At 36.4% G+C, this 14,053-nt stretch overlaps 1 protein-coding gene across 1 annotated transcript; it reads right to left on the bottom strand.

Moving 5' to 3' along the window:
• Window positions 1–3,506: 3,506 nt before the first annotated feature.
• LOC129275211 (uncharacterized) lies at window positions 3,507–13,091 on the bottom strand. Its single transcript, XM_064108956.1, has 7 exons — window positions 12,456–13,091; window positions 8,865–9,887; window positions 8,174–8,312; window positions 7,555–7,719; window positions 6,760–6,902; window positions 6,207–6,304; window positions 3,507–5,261 (listed from the first exon to the last, which is right to left on the bottom strand). Exons 1-7 carry the CDS (start codon window positions 12,580–12,582, stop codon window positions 5,025–5,027), a joined length of 1,932 nt encoding a protein of 643 aa, XP_063965026.1. The 5' UTR covers window positions 12,583–13,091; the 3' UTR covers window positions 3,507–5,024.
• Window positions 13,092–14,053: the final 962 nt, after the last annotated feature.

Genomic DNA, 14,053 nt, shown 5'->3' with positions numbered 1-14,053 from the left:
TGCGTTTACATGTTTTACAGATTATGCACTGCAGGCCTAGAGTAGAGCCATACAAACTCACTATTTGTAAATATTCAGGTGTAGACTTTCAATAAATATACCGTTTTATGATGCTTTCCTCATAGACTTTGAAAGTACTATGGTATTAATAAAATATACATAAGATGCATACAACCCCGGGGGGCCAGTCAAATGTATTGCTGTACACACACGTGGCCAAATAATTTCCAAACAATCCCTAAACGAGTTTTTCTCTGTGTGCAAAATAACCCCCTAAACAATTGTTTCGCGGGCTTTATTTACACATTTTGGCCCCTAAACAAGTTGTCGCCAGAATGTGACCCTGGGGAAAAAGCTTGGGGCAAAAACATACCCTAAACACATTTGGCTAGTCTTTAAAAAAAGCTTTGGAAAAAAACATACCCTAAATACGCTTGACCCTGCAATTTACCATTGACCAGTCTTTCAAAACTACCACCTTTTTTGAAAATCTGTGTTTTTGATACCCTTAACGAGTGCACATGCGGCCTGCGTCCAAAACTGAAAAAAAATACCCTTTTAAAACACGTTTTTGGTGTCACGCGTGTGTACAGCAATATATTTGACAACTGGCATAACTTTTCAGGGGTGAGGAAGTTCCATGAAATTTGCTCCAGCAGGAATTTCTCTGTTCTGAATTCCACACACTAATAAAATGAACAACTTCAACCCTGGGTTTAATACTATACCTGACCCAAAACCTACCATAAAACCTTACAACACTAACCCTTTGACGAAAGTAAACCTGGAGCAATTGCCACAGGAGGAAGTGTCATGTCAAGGCCTGTAAAAACATTCACTTTACATTTTCTCCAGAAAGAGAAGACAATTCTATCATTGAATCATGGATAATATAATCTAGGTCATGCAAATTCATCTTTAATTGCTGTTAAAATATTTATATTTGCGCAAAATCTGAGGGATATAAAAATTAGTGTATTATTGACATGTTTAGGTAGGTTTATTCCCTTTTTTCTCCATTGCAATCTTCATGGTTCCAGAACCACTAGCAGATCCACCTGAGTTGGATACAATCCCATTTCAGGGCCAGTACAAACTATTGTGTCTAATCCAGCTAGATCTGAGCCTGAATAGTCATCAAAGATAACATGTACTGGAAAATACTTGATATTTCTCGTTCTGGTGTTTAATTTCCAAGCTAAGACTAAGTATCTTGGATATAAGACACAGACAAAAATGAATACATTTCGTGAGATCATTATATTTGCATAGTGGTGTTACAGTGCGGGTGTGTTTGTCTTTCGACTAAGGCACTCTTGTGGCGTTTGGGAACTTTTGAAACTGCAATGTTTATACCAGTGTTTAATAAGTAGCCTTCTATAGTCTTCTAGAGACAGGATGTTGACTAACCCCTCCCCCGCCCCGCCTGGACTTTGCATACAAGATTTACTTTGTCACTCAGTTTATAGTTGGAATGGATTTCTTGATATATTTACAAAGCATGATAACTTCTTGTGGTGGATCCAGGATTTCAGCTATGTGGGAAGGGCAGAAAGCTGTTCTATTTACTTTTGACCAAATAATTACTTTTGGCACGGAATAACCTAATTACCACCCCTGCCCCTCCCCCACCCAAGGAGACAAAGAAAATGAAAGACGAGCAAAAAAAAAATCACGATCCATCTATAGACAGTGCAATCGCTCCCACTTGTAACATCATAGCCTCAGACCCGATTCACAACATAAACCGATGTTAATTTTCTGATTAAATCATGGAAACCTTGATTGCGATTGACTGCTAAGCCCTGTTACTATGGTAGCTGACATAAGGGCAAAGTTACTATAATTGTAACATTTTATGAAACATGCCCTTGGCCTGGTTCAATCTATTCTGATTATATTTTATTTTTAATATTAGACCAATAAAGTTGCAATATGTATAACACATTTGTTCATCTGAGAAGAAAATGTGTCACAGCAAGTGCAAAGACTTATAAACCAAAACAAAAAGTAGGCCTATTCCTGAAGTTCAATGTGTGTTCTAATTCATTTAATCTTTTTATCGAGTTCCATGAAATTTGCTCCAGCAAGAATTTCTCTGATCTGAATTCCACACACTAATAAAATGAACAACTTCAACCCTGGGTTGGGTTTAATACTATACCTGACCCAAAACCTACCATAAAACCCTACAACACTAACCCTTTATCTTTGACGAAAGTAAACCTGGAGCAATTGTCACAGGAGGAAGTGTCATGTCAAGGCCTGTAAAAACATTCACTTTATATTGTCTCCAGAAAGAGAAGACAATTCTATCATTGAATCATGGATAATATAATCTAGGTCATGCAAATTCATGTTTAATTGCTGCTAAAATATTTATATTTGCGCAAAATCTGAGGGATATATAAATTAGTGTATTATTGACATGTTTAAGTAGGTTTATTCCCTTTTTTCTCCATTGCAATCTTCATGGTTCCAGAACCACTAGCAGATCCACCTGAGTTGGATACAATCCCATTTCAGGGCCAGTACAAACTATTGTGTCTAATCCAGCTAGATCTGAGCCTGAATAGTCATCAAAGATTACACGTGGAAAATACTTGATATTACTCATTCTGGTGTTTAATTTCCGGGCTAAGACTATGTATCTTGGATATAAGACACACAAAAAAAATTAATATATTTCCTGCGATCATTATATTTGCATAGTGGTGTTACTGTGCAGGTGTGTTTGTCTTTCGACTAAGGCACTCTTGTGGCGTTTGGGACTTTTGAAACTGCAATGTTTATACCAGTGTTTAATAAGTAGCCTTCTATAGTCTTTTAGAGTTAGGATGTTTAGAGTTAAGACAGATGTTGACTTACCCCCCTCCCCCGCCCCGCCCACACTTTGCATACAAGAATTACTTTGTCACTCGGCTTATAGTTGGAATGGATTTCTTGATATATTTACAAAGCATGATAACTTCTTGTGGTGGATCCAGGATTTCAGCTATGTGGGAAAGGCAGAAAGCTGTTCCATTTGCTGTTGACCAAATAATTACTTTTGGCACGGAATAACCTAATTGCCACCCCTACCCCTCCCCCACCCAAGGAGACAAAGAAAATGAAAGACGAGCAAAAAAAATCACTCCATCTATAGACAGTGCAATCGCTTCTTTAGAAATGATGTAGATCCCCCACTTGTAACATCATAGCCCGAGACCCGCTTCACAACATAAACCGATGTTAATTTTCTGATTAAATCATGGAAACCTTGATTGCAATTGACTACTAAGCCCTGTTACTATGGTAGCTGACATAAGGGCAAAGTTACTATAATTGTAACCTTTTATGAAACATGCCCTTGGCCTGGTTCAATCTATTCTGATTAAATTTTATTTTTAATATTAGACCAATAAAGTTGCAATATGTATAACACATTTGTTTATCTGAGAAGAAAATGTGTCACAGCAAATGCAAAGACTTATAAACCAAAATAAAAAATAGGCCTATTCCTGAAGTTCAATGTGTGTTCTAATTCATTTAATCTTTTTTATCGAGGCTAACTTCAGTTGTTTAACAATGACAGACTTACAATGATCAAATGTATTTGCCAGCTATTTATTATTTCATATCTTACCCATATACAGTACTAAAAATACATTTACAAACATGATCGATTGATTGATTGATTTTATTCGTCAAGAATATCACAGGTGACTACAATGAATTTGAAGAATACCTTGACAAGATAGCCCATGAAAGCCGAAAGGCTTATTTCTAATGGGGACCTATTGTTAGTATAAAACATTAATATATTGCAACAACAAAAAGTATAAACGACAAGTACTAGTAAAAAAAAATAATGGTAAAAAAATACATATCCATCAGTCAAATAATTTGCAAACACCTGAAGAAAACAAGATTATATTTTAACATACCCTACATTATCTACAATGATAGAAACCAACTGTACAAAATGTGTGATTTTTACTGGTAATTATGTTCTTGGGTAGATTCTAGTTTTAGGTGCTTCTTTAATGCACTCTTAAAAAGAGGGGAAAAAATTTAACAGCTTTTACTTTATTAGGAAGAGCATTCCAAAATTGGATACCATTAAAAATTTGTGTATCATTGACATGTTTAGGTAGGTTTATTATAAAAACATTAAGTCATATGGAATGAGGAGACACAATAGAGCCTGCGTGATAAACCCTGCTACAACGGCCACGAAAGAGCAAGTTAAAAATATATATATATATTTACACATAAAACAAAACATAATATCAAACATAGAGTTTCTATTGAAATAGTATGATTGTTCAATAATAATTTCAGCCTTCGAAAAAAAGTGTAAGAAAAACGATTCTGATAATAAAATAAAGTTAACACAATTCGATAAGATGGAAGGCACTCTACCCCCCCCCCCCCCTTCAGATAGGTAGTGTCATTTGCCCACTGTGCACAGAAAACGTCGGTGGCAAGTAAAACATAAGAGGAAGTATTCAGCAGAATAAGACTACCAGTTGTATAGAAAGTAAATATATCGTGGTCTTGGAAGGGAAATAGTTTACATCATAAAAATGAAGTGTAATTAATATATTCTACAGTTTTATTGAGGAAAATAGTATAGTTTGAACAAGGAAACATGGATCGGAAATACATGGAATGGGGTTTTTATTGGGTCTAAACGTACTAATCTGGGCATGAAATAAATGATGCTTCCACGTAACTACACCACAAACTGTGCTAAACTGCAATGGAATATTTTGCTTTGCTGTTTGAGTTGTTGGAGTCCGTTATTGGAGCTGGAGCTTTTATGATCTATGTGCTTTCCACATCGGAAAGATCGAGATAGGTTGGTCACGGTTGTCATAGCCCATGCATCTTGCGCGCGATTTATGTGGTCGCACAGACTTTGGCGCGGCATACGATACCATCCACACAGTTTCTTTAAATGCACACGAAGTTTTCCTTTTTTCGTGATCAACTTGCAATCATTTTCCATGATACTTGTTTGTAATTTTGATGTATGTGTTTTATTGATCCACTGTTGATTTTATGGAATTTTCCAGCATGAGTTTCAGAGTAGCTGCTGATCGGAGCTTCCTTGGCACTTTGTACTGGTTTGTAGAAGTCGTGCTGTTGTCAAGGATGAAATCATGCAGACGATCAAATGTGCCGGGTTTCACGATGTGAACCAAGGGAGGGGCTATACTTCCTTTCTCACGAAACGAGTTGTACGTGAAGGAATGATGGCATAGCTCTTCATCAACCTGCCAATAAGAATATACTGGTCAATTAAACTAAAATATTGATCTGTTCTCCTATTTGCAGGTCTGGATAAACTGTATATTTACTATAATACTCCTTCATCAATACAAGAAAAATCCTAGGTAGAATGGAGTTCTAGAGTTATCTTGTGGGTGAAAACTAAGCACATGTTAATTGCTTCCATTTGGGAATAATGTTGTCATGGTATTATGGTAAGGTATCACTTCCCTACAAAATGACATATACCAACCATCCACACTTTTCAACATAAGCCCACATCAAACATGCTCAACTCCGAGAACAACACACCCTTATAATCATTTCAAACACGCACACATACCCCATGCAAACGGATACACATCCCAAAAATCACCCCATACTCATATAACCCCCCACCACACACACACACACATACACACACACACACACTGACTAATCCCCAAATACATACCCTCTGTATCAACAGTTGGATAAAAAAATATTTCATCTAATTTCGCAAAATCTTGAATTGATAATTAAATCAAGCGTAATGAGATGTTTTCTTTTGTGAGGCCTATACTATAGCCATGGGCAGCAATCACATGGGGGACGGGGGACGCGCCCCCCTCCAAAAATAGAAGGGGGACACAATATCAAATGTCCCCCTACTATTTTTGGTCTTTTATGATGGAGAAAAATTCATCATTCACAATCAAAATAATACAGTAATTTTGGACATTTCTGGGTGAAAACCTTCCTTTTTTTTTTTTTTTTTGCTTGTCAATTTTTTTTCGGGGGGGGGGGTTAAAATTACCTCACACTTTGGGTAATAACCTTTTTTTTTTGCTTGTCAAATTTTCCAGCACCTGACCCCCCTACCTTTTGGGACAGATTTCCGCCCATGACTACAGCTAACCAGGAATAATCATCTATTTCCGGTTTGGAAAGGGTATGGGAAATTTTCTTACCTTTTTAAGAGGAATATCAGCTAACGCGTCTTCATTTGGTGTGGGATTCAATTCCAGAAATATGATGTAATAGTCACGGAGGTCCGTATTAGGTTTCACTAAAAGAGATAGCATTTGTGAAAAATGAATCTAGCTTATATAATGAAAGTTTACAAAGAATCAAATTGTTTATAGAACTGGTTGGGCCAAAAAACAAATATGTCCAGAAAAATGGAAGAAATGTGGTTACTGGTATAGCTAGGATGAAAGGAGTTTTTCATCAAGAATATGCCTATTTTAAATCCCTGGAATATCTAAATCATTAAAAACAACAAAGAAAGCTGTTTAAAAGGCTATAGGAGTGAGTGAAAGTACGTTTCTCTATTATAACATAGTCATCCCAAGAGGGAAAATAAATGGAGTCTATATTTTAAAAAAAATGTATAGGCCTATCGCTCGTTATGTAAGGACCGTAATAGGCCTATATACCCTATACAAACTTATTGTGATTCAGGTTTCTACATTCACTTAATCAAGTATTCCATATATACAAACGGATAAAAGTAGACCTTACCAAGACAATCCAGTAAAGTGCTCTCTGCCACTGCATAATTTCCCAATGTAACATTAGGGAAGTGGCCCACTGCAGCCTGAAGTGAGCTCTGTACTGTAATTTGATCTACCTTCTCGCCGTGAACGTCCAAAATCTGACCTGATCTGCAAATCAAATTTTCAAATTTCGAAACTCGGATATCAAGTACAAATTCAAAGGTACAAAGAAACTTGATCTAATTATACTTGTATAATTATGTTAAATTATTTCGATTATTAGTAAAGGCATACCATGTCATGTTGTCCAAAATGTGACAACTTTCCAAACGAAAGGATTTTTCGAGGGATGCAAAGAATTATTGTATAATATTCAAGAATAAAAGTGAAAGACCGAGACGATTGAGGAAAATTAAGGTGCAGTTCCTTCAAGTCTTTTGTTTGAGAGCGTGAATTGGTGTTTGGGTGGGGTTGTATATATGATTTAATCATAAAAGAATCACGGTAGTTTCGATAAAGTGCATGAACTTTCAATTTCTTTAGCATTAAATATTAAGCATGAAAGTCGAGTAAACACTAATTTTGTGACAAAATTCAATCAATTAATTCGTGAATTATGGGTGGTGTTCTAAAAGATCTGTTGCGGCCAAGGGGATGACAATATCTCCCGGAACACAGCTATCATATATTGCAGGGTATAATAGGGGCCGCGGAAACGGTGGGCTGCGGGGCTTTTTTTTTTCAAAACATAAAAATTTGATTATGATTATTTGCATCTGCCCCTGTATAATAAAAAGTAATGTTAATTAGCTTTCATTACCTGTACATAAATTCCACCACAGGTGTGTTGTGATGGTATCGTGTAACCCTGATGACGTCACCGTATCGCAATCTATAGAAACCATACATCTGCGTTACGACTATCTCGTAAACACCTCCGACTTTTAGTTCGTCGATGAACAGTGTCTCTGGCTGATCTTCATTTCTTTGAGAGAGGGGGGAGAGAAAATTCTTTTAACACCTTTTTACGTACATCACAAGTTAGAATAAATATGCAGACCTTGATAAATTCTCGGAATAGTGCAGCACAATGTGGGCAATTTAATTGTTTGATTGTTTTTTATTACCGGGAGGAAGTTACCACCAATTAGTAAGATCCAAACCCATTACCTGCATGTTGGAAGGTTAGAGTAAGAACACGAAGAAGCACTGTGCCTCGACACTTGACGGGGTGAGGATCTCTAAACGTGACGTCATATCTTTATATTGATAGAAATAGGTTATATCATCATCCAGCCCTCCATTATCCTTTTCTCCCTCCGGAATCTTTATTCTTGATTTATTAACTTGCCAAAATCGCCCCCATTGTCCCCATGTGGCACTGCCAATTAATTAATTCATTCAATTTGGATATTAGGGCTTTATTACTATGTCCTTACATATGCGTTTCTGGAATGAATTCCATGAGACAGAGAGATGGCAAGAGAACATATTCATCTTTTCCAATCTGTTTGGGCCAGATGTTTACACCAATCGTTCCCTCCGTGGCCGCAAAGATGAAACCAAAGATGGGTACACCTGATAGAAAAACGGAGAAATACGGAGGTACATTTAAAAGTGTGCGTATTATCAAGTCAACACTTGGTACGAAATACTTATTAATTTTAGCTTTACATGAAAGTTGTAAGATGTATTGTTCATGAACTAGCGGTACTCTCGGACATATCTGATAATAATGGGAGGATAGTCTGTTACTTTTATTGCCTTTAAATATATTCAGCAAAGACTTTTGCCATTAAATTGATTATTCAAACTTCAAATAACAAAGCTCATCAAACATTATACATACCTCTGTGTCGTCAAAGCTTTCACTGTTCATAACATTTCTCAGTATTGGAAATGACAACCTTGAATCATTTTAAAATAATTAAACATATACATAAACGCACATTATCTACAGAGAATGTTTTAGAACCTTTTGCAATCAACTTCTTACTCCCTCCATGTTGTACCATTCCTTTTCAAAATAGAGCTGATGTTATCATATCTTCTTTAGCTTTCAGTCTATGAGCTATATAAAGCTTTATTCCCATATACTGAAATAAGTTTTAATATCTTATCCATATGTACCTTTCGCATACGAATTCAGCAGTGATTCCTTGAGACCAGAGGAATCAATGGCTTGTACGTGTTTCAGGTGAGGCCAGGCTCGTTTCATGATGCCTTTGAAACCCTTCTCGAACTCCCTCTTAAGCTCTGTCGCTCTCTTCGGGTCCCCACCGCCCATCTTCCTGACGAGAACATGGTGGATGTCCGGTGATACTTTCGTAACGGTCACTGTCCCGAGCTCGATGTCTTTGACTATATCTCGCCAGCGTTGTTCGGCTGTCCTAAAAGCTGACAGCAAGTTGGTGGTAAAGTTACAAGAGATAATACGAAGATTCCTATCGCGAAACCCAAATAGGAGGTGTACATATACAGAATCATGAGGGTCCTTGATTCGGAAGGCTTCTGCTGGGCTCGAGTACAAGCTCAAGAGATGTCTATTCGATGCGTTCTTCATTGAGGCAGGACCCATCAAAATACCAGCCTCGGAATACCTGACTTTTGGCGCCGTATGGATTGTCATTTCCCGCTGGAGGAAACCTATCCCAAACTCTCTCAGACGCAGGTCTATTGATAGACCAACGATAGCGTTGTACATCTTTCTGAAGGATTTAGTAAAAGGCATCATCTTGGACCTGCCCGTTGTTCCCGAGCTCAGAGCAAACCTCTCAACGCGTTCTGCAGTCAAGACACCCTCTTCCCCTTTAGCCATACGATCTACATATGGCCGATACCGTTCGTACGTCGCCAAGGGGTGCTTCCGTCTAAGTCCCTCCATTGATGTTACAGAACTTAATCCAAAATCCATCGCATAAACCGTTTGGCCGTTGGCCTTGAGGATTTCTCTCAAGTAATTTTCCTGAGTTATTCGAGGATTCTTCCATGATTCGATGAATCCCTTGACCTTTCTGTGACGGGTGTGAATCAACAGTAAATTTAGGATGACCTGTGTGTAGGCCGAGTGAAGACTGTGACCATAGGATATCCGCAGAGTGGTCATCCATGTGGTCGGAATAGCCATCAAAACACATGCGACTCCAAGGATTCCTACATCAAAGAGAAAATGTTTTACTTTAACATTGGTTTTAAGTCTCTCTTAAGTTTGGGTTATTCCCGATATTCAGCTTCATTACTACATTATGCACGTGTCCGTCCTAAGCTAATGATAAAAATAAAAACGTCTCGGGGCTTGGGGTGGATTATTTGCAAATTTAGATTTTAAAATGTATTCTGGACGGGATTTCGAGCGAATAAAAGTAGTATTGCACTGGCGTAACTTCAAGCGGTGAACCTATTGTTCGGGGGTGATCTATTGTTTCACCCCCCCCCCCTCTTTAATAGTATGACGTCATTGATTTAAGCCAATGTTGTATTGATTTCGTGTAAAATCACATGGAAAGGGTTAAACGTTAATATTTATGTTTTCTGCCATGCAGTCAGTAAAGATTAAGTACAACAGTTCAAATTGCTGTTTGAATTAAAGATATTTTAATAAAAGATTGAAATTAAAAAATAATGTTCAAAGATTAAAGCTCTCTTAAGATTAGGAGTTTCTTTCTAAGCTTAGAAGTTTTCTGAAGAAGAAAACTAAGAAAAAAATAAATGCTGAATATTGAAATTAGTTCGAGTTTGATATTTCCTAAGGTCGTTAATCCACAGGCTTCTTAATCCGAAAATAAATTATGTGTTTCTGTATTCCGTGCAAACGAACCCAATTGCATTTCATAGTACAGAAACTTCGTAATAATCATAGAGCCTTATTTTGTTTTCGGACCATCGAACCAAATTTGGAATATTAGATGAAACCCGAGCATAATCCTTAATTACTGAGCTTTTAAAAACAACTTGAGATCGGTTTTATAACTATAACGATCAAATCATTCATATCATCAAGTTCAGAGAAGATTGTTGTTTCACTAATGTATCCGTAGAAAAGAGTTGGTGATTGCCGCCCAAAAGGGAAACCAATTTCATTGGAGCTAATCTCTGTGTAGCATGTTAGGCAATAGATACATCTTTGGTGGAAAAAAAGTATAATGAAAAGCTAGGCAGGTCTAATTACAAGAGCAAATATGAGATGATGACGTCATCGACTGACACATACAATACACTAACTCATACGAATGAAAAGAAATATCTTCTGGAATGCAAAGAAATTACTTTTGCTTATTTAAGCCCTCTTTATTCTAATTTATCGACTCGATACAACTTATTTTCTTAACAAAACTTTAAAGAAATCTATCAAAATGGATTCAAAATTTCTTTCAAATTTAGAAATCTTTGAATTGCTATAAATTTTGATAATGAAAGATCATTATGAATTTGTGACGATACCGTGTTTCAAGTCAGTTTTATGAAAAACAGGACTAACTATCTGTTAGCCATGTGTACACAATTTTTTTTTAACTTTACATTAATTTATTTTCCCCCGACGCTTTCTTTTTTTCCCACATGTCTATACCATTCGGTCACATTTGCTAACTTCTCGAATCTATTGTCAAGTCGTTTCTTCAAGTGTTAGAAATCTCTTTTGAGCGTGTTTGCACTCCTCAGTCCACGAACCTTTTCATCAATTGTATGTCTGAATGTCTGATTACGTCATCACTGGATTCGTGACGGGGTTTCGTTCTTTCATGCAATTACAAAAGCTATTTATAAAGAATCGCACTCCGGGTCACAATTATATTTTGACCCGTAGACTATAAACAATAATATTATTAATGCCATCCAGTCAAATATATACCTTCTATGATTTTCACTATTATTTAAAAAAAAAACACTTTCGGCCTACTCGTAAATGCAAACGCAGTGCAAGTTTTGTGTTTTCGCAATGTAATTTTCATCCACTTAAAATAAAATTATACTGGATTGTAATAGGCACTGTACGTTGTGGCGTGCGCCTGTTTCTGTCCATGGTAACTCCCGTAGGAACTCGGTGGGACAGCTTTATTCCAAGCATTGTGGGGGCGTACGTTAAAATGCAAATGTTCGATGTTGATCGCCCTCAGACCTGGTCACGTCTTTCGGATGGTGAAGTTAAAGGTCGGTCCATGACGGAAATAATCATATTGGATTGATACACGTCTGCAAAACTAAAAAAAGGAAAGAAACACCCACACCATGCACGCCCCACCCTACCCCTCACCTTCATCTCTCTCGATCTCCCCCTCCCCTCTCGATCCTAACACATACACGACACACGCACACCAAAACATGCTAGATCTTTCTTATATATATATATACACACACATATATATATATATATATATATATATACATATATATATATATATATATATATATATATATATACATATATATATTTATAGTGTGAAAGAAATGTATGAAGAGAACAATGGTAGGCGTAGCTTAAATCAAGGTTCCCCTTGATAATATATATAAATATATATATTTATATATATATATATCAGAGGGCCTTAAGTATGAAAATAAAAACAATGTATAAAATTAGCGTTACTACAATGAGAAAAGAAAATATCATCAGTTTGTGTACACCTACTTCTCATAGTTTAAGACGCACATTAACGTAACCTTTTATATATTTATTAATGGAATGTAAGCACAGAGTGGTTTTCCTTGATTTTATTTTCTCACCTGACAAAATGCGTTGCCATAGGGATACTTCGACGCTCACAGCAAATTGTAGAAAGTACAATCCTCCAAAAAGCAATACCAAAGCTAACAACGCTAACTTCAATTTCATCACTACTGTGCCTGACATGTTGAAAATCAATAATGGTAATACAAATCTTACTCCTTAAGCCCGGGTCCTTAAGGAGCATTGATGATTTCTGGTGGGGGGAACTCTTCTCAAAGATCTGCCTTTCGTGAAGAGGGTGAACAACCAGTACGCAAATAATACCCTATTTGCTATGTTTGCGATGCTTTCTTTTTTCCCTTCTCAGCCTTTTGGATCTCCCTGCACAAACGAATGTCATTTGTAACAATATGAATCCTCCGCTCCTGATGGGCCTCCCCTGCGCAGCTCATGTGGGGCTTCCGTCACAGTACTCCGATATCGGGGTAAAAGAATAACTGAAAATAGACATGACGTACCCCCGAAATTGATTAAGACAAAGAGGTCATGGAGCTTATAACTGAAAATAGGGTGAGGGTAGATAGCACACAATTACTTTCCTTTTCACCTAGCTCTATGAGCATGTCTGCAAAACGTGGCCATGACGAATTCATAATGTTTGTTTGTTTTTACTCTGTTGTGTTGTGTGTCTTATTTTTTTTTGTTGTTGTTTTGTTTTGTTGTGTCTTCTAGTCTTTTTTGTCTCTGCTCACCTTTTAATATTAATTTCCTTTATTATACTTATTTTTTTGTATCTTTATTTCATTATCTATTTTGTATTGCTGATTGCTGTTTGCTTTTGGCCCATATAGATTTAAGTGTTATACTTTTTTTTCTTCTTGAGTGGTCCACACTTTACAAGCTTTGCTTTTCAGTGGGCCACTCCATTTTTCCAACATATCTTTGCATATTGTTATTATCAAATTGGAAATATTATCTTCTGTATCAGGTGTATATTCTTTATATTTGGTTTAGTTGAATATTTATGTCATTTATATTGTCTGATGTTATGTTTTATTTATTGTAATTATTGCATTATAAATTTTGTTGGAAAAATGAATAAATAAATGAATGAATGAATGAATGAATGAATAATAAATAAATCAAGAATATATCATGAATATAATAAATAGTTCAGGAATTATAATAAATATGATCACGAACATATTGTGGACATATACTGTACAGTGCGTCCCAGAAAAAACGAAACCGAGATATAGCGATGATTTATCATAACTTAATCATAAATAAAATAGACAAATGACCTACCAATGTAAAGCTTAGAATCTCCTCTTTTATCTGGTATTACTTAGATTATTCCTCATTCACGCATAAGTGAGCAAAAACAATTCGAAGAAAGGATGCCAAAAACTCATTTGGCGGGGGGTATCTGAATTTCAAAAAGAAAATCACATGAATAAAAAGTTCAATATCTTCTCTTTTCTTTGATACCTAAATCACAGAAAATGGTCTAGTAGTAAAAAAGTTATGATCCCTCGAAACAATGTTTGTATATCACCGGTTTCCCACTGAAGCTATCGCACGGTAACAAAAGACTTAATGCATGGCTGATCGTCAACAAAACGGAGTGTCGAGAGAGTTTGAACGCTAGCCT

This window comes from Lytechinus pictus, chromosome 13 (genome assembly GCF_037042905.1).
Source record: "Lytechinus pictus isolate F3 Inbred chromosome 13, Lp3.0, whole genome shotgun sequence".
In the NCBI taxonomy this organism is placed as follows: Eukaryota; Metazoa; Echinodermata; class Echinoidea; order Temnopleuroida; family Toxopneustidae; genus Lytechinus; species Lytechinus pictus.
This window is presented reverse-complemented; position numbering and strand designations above follow the sequence as displayed.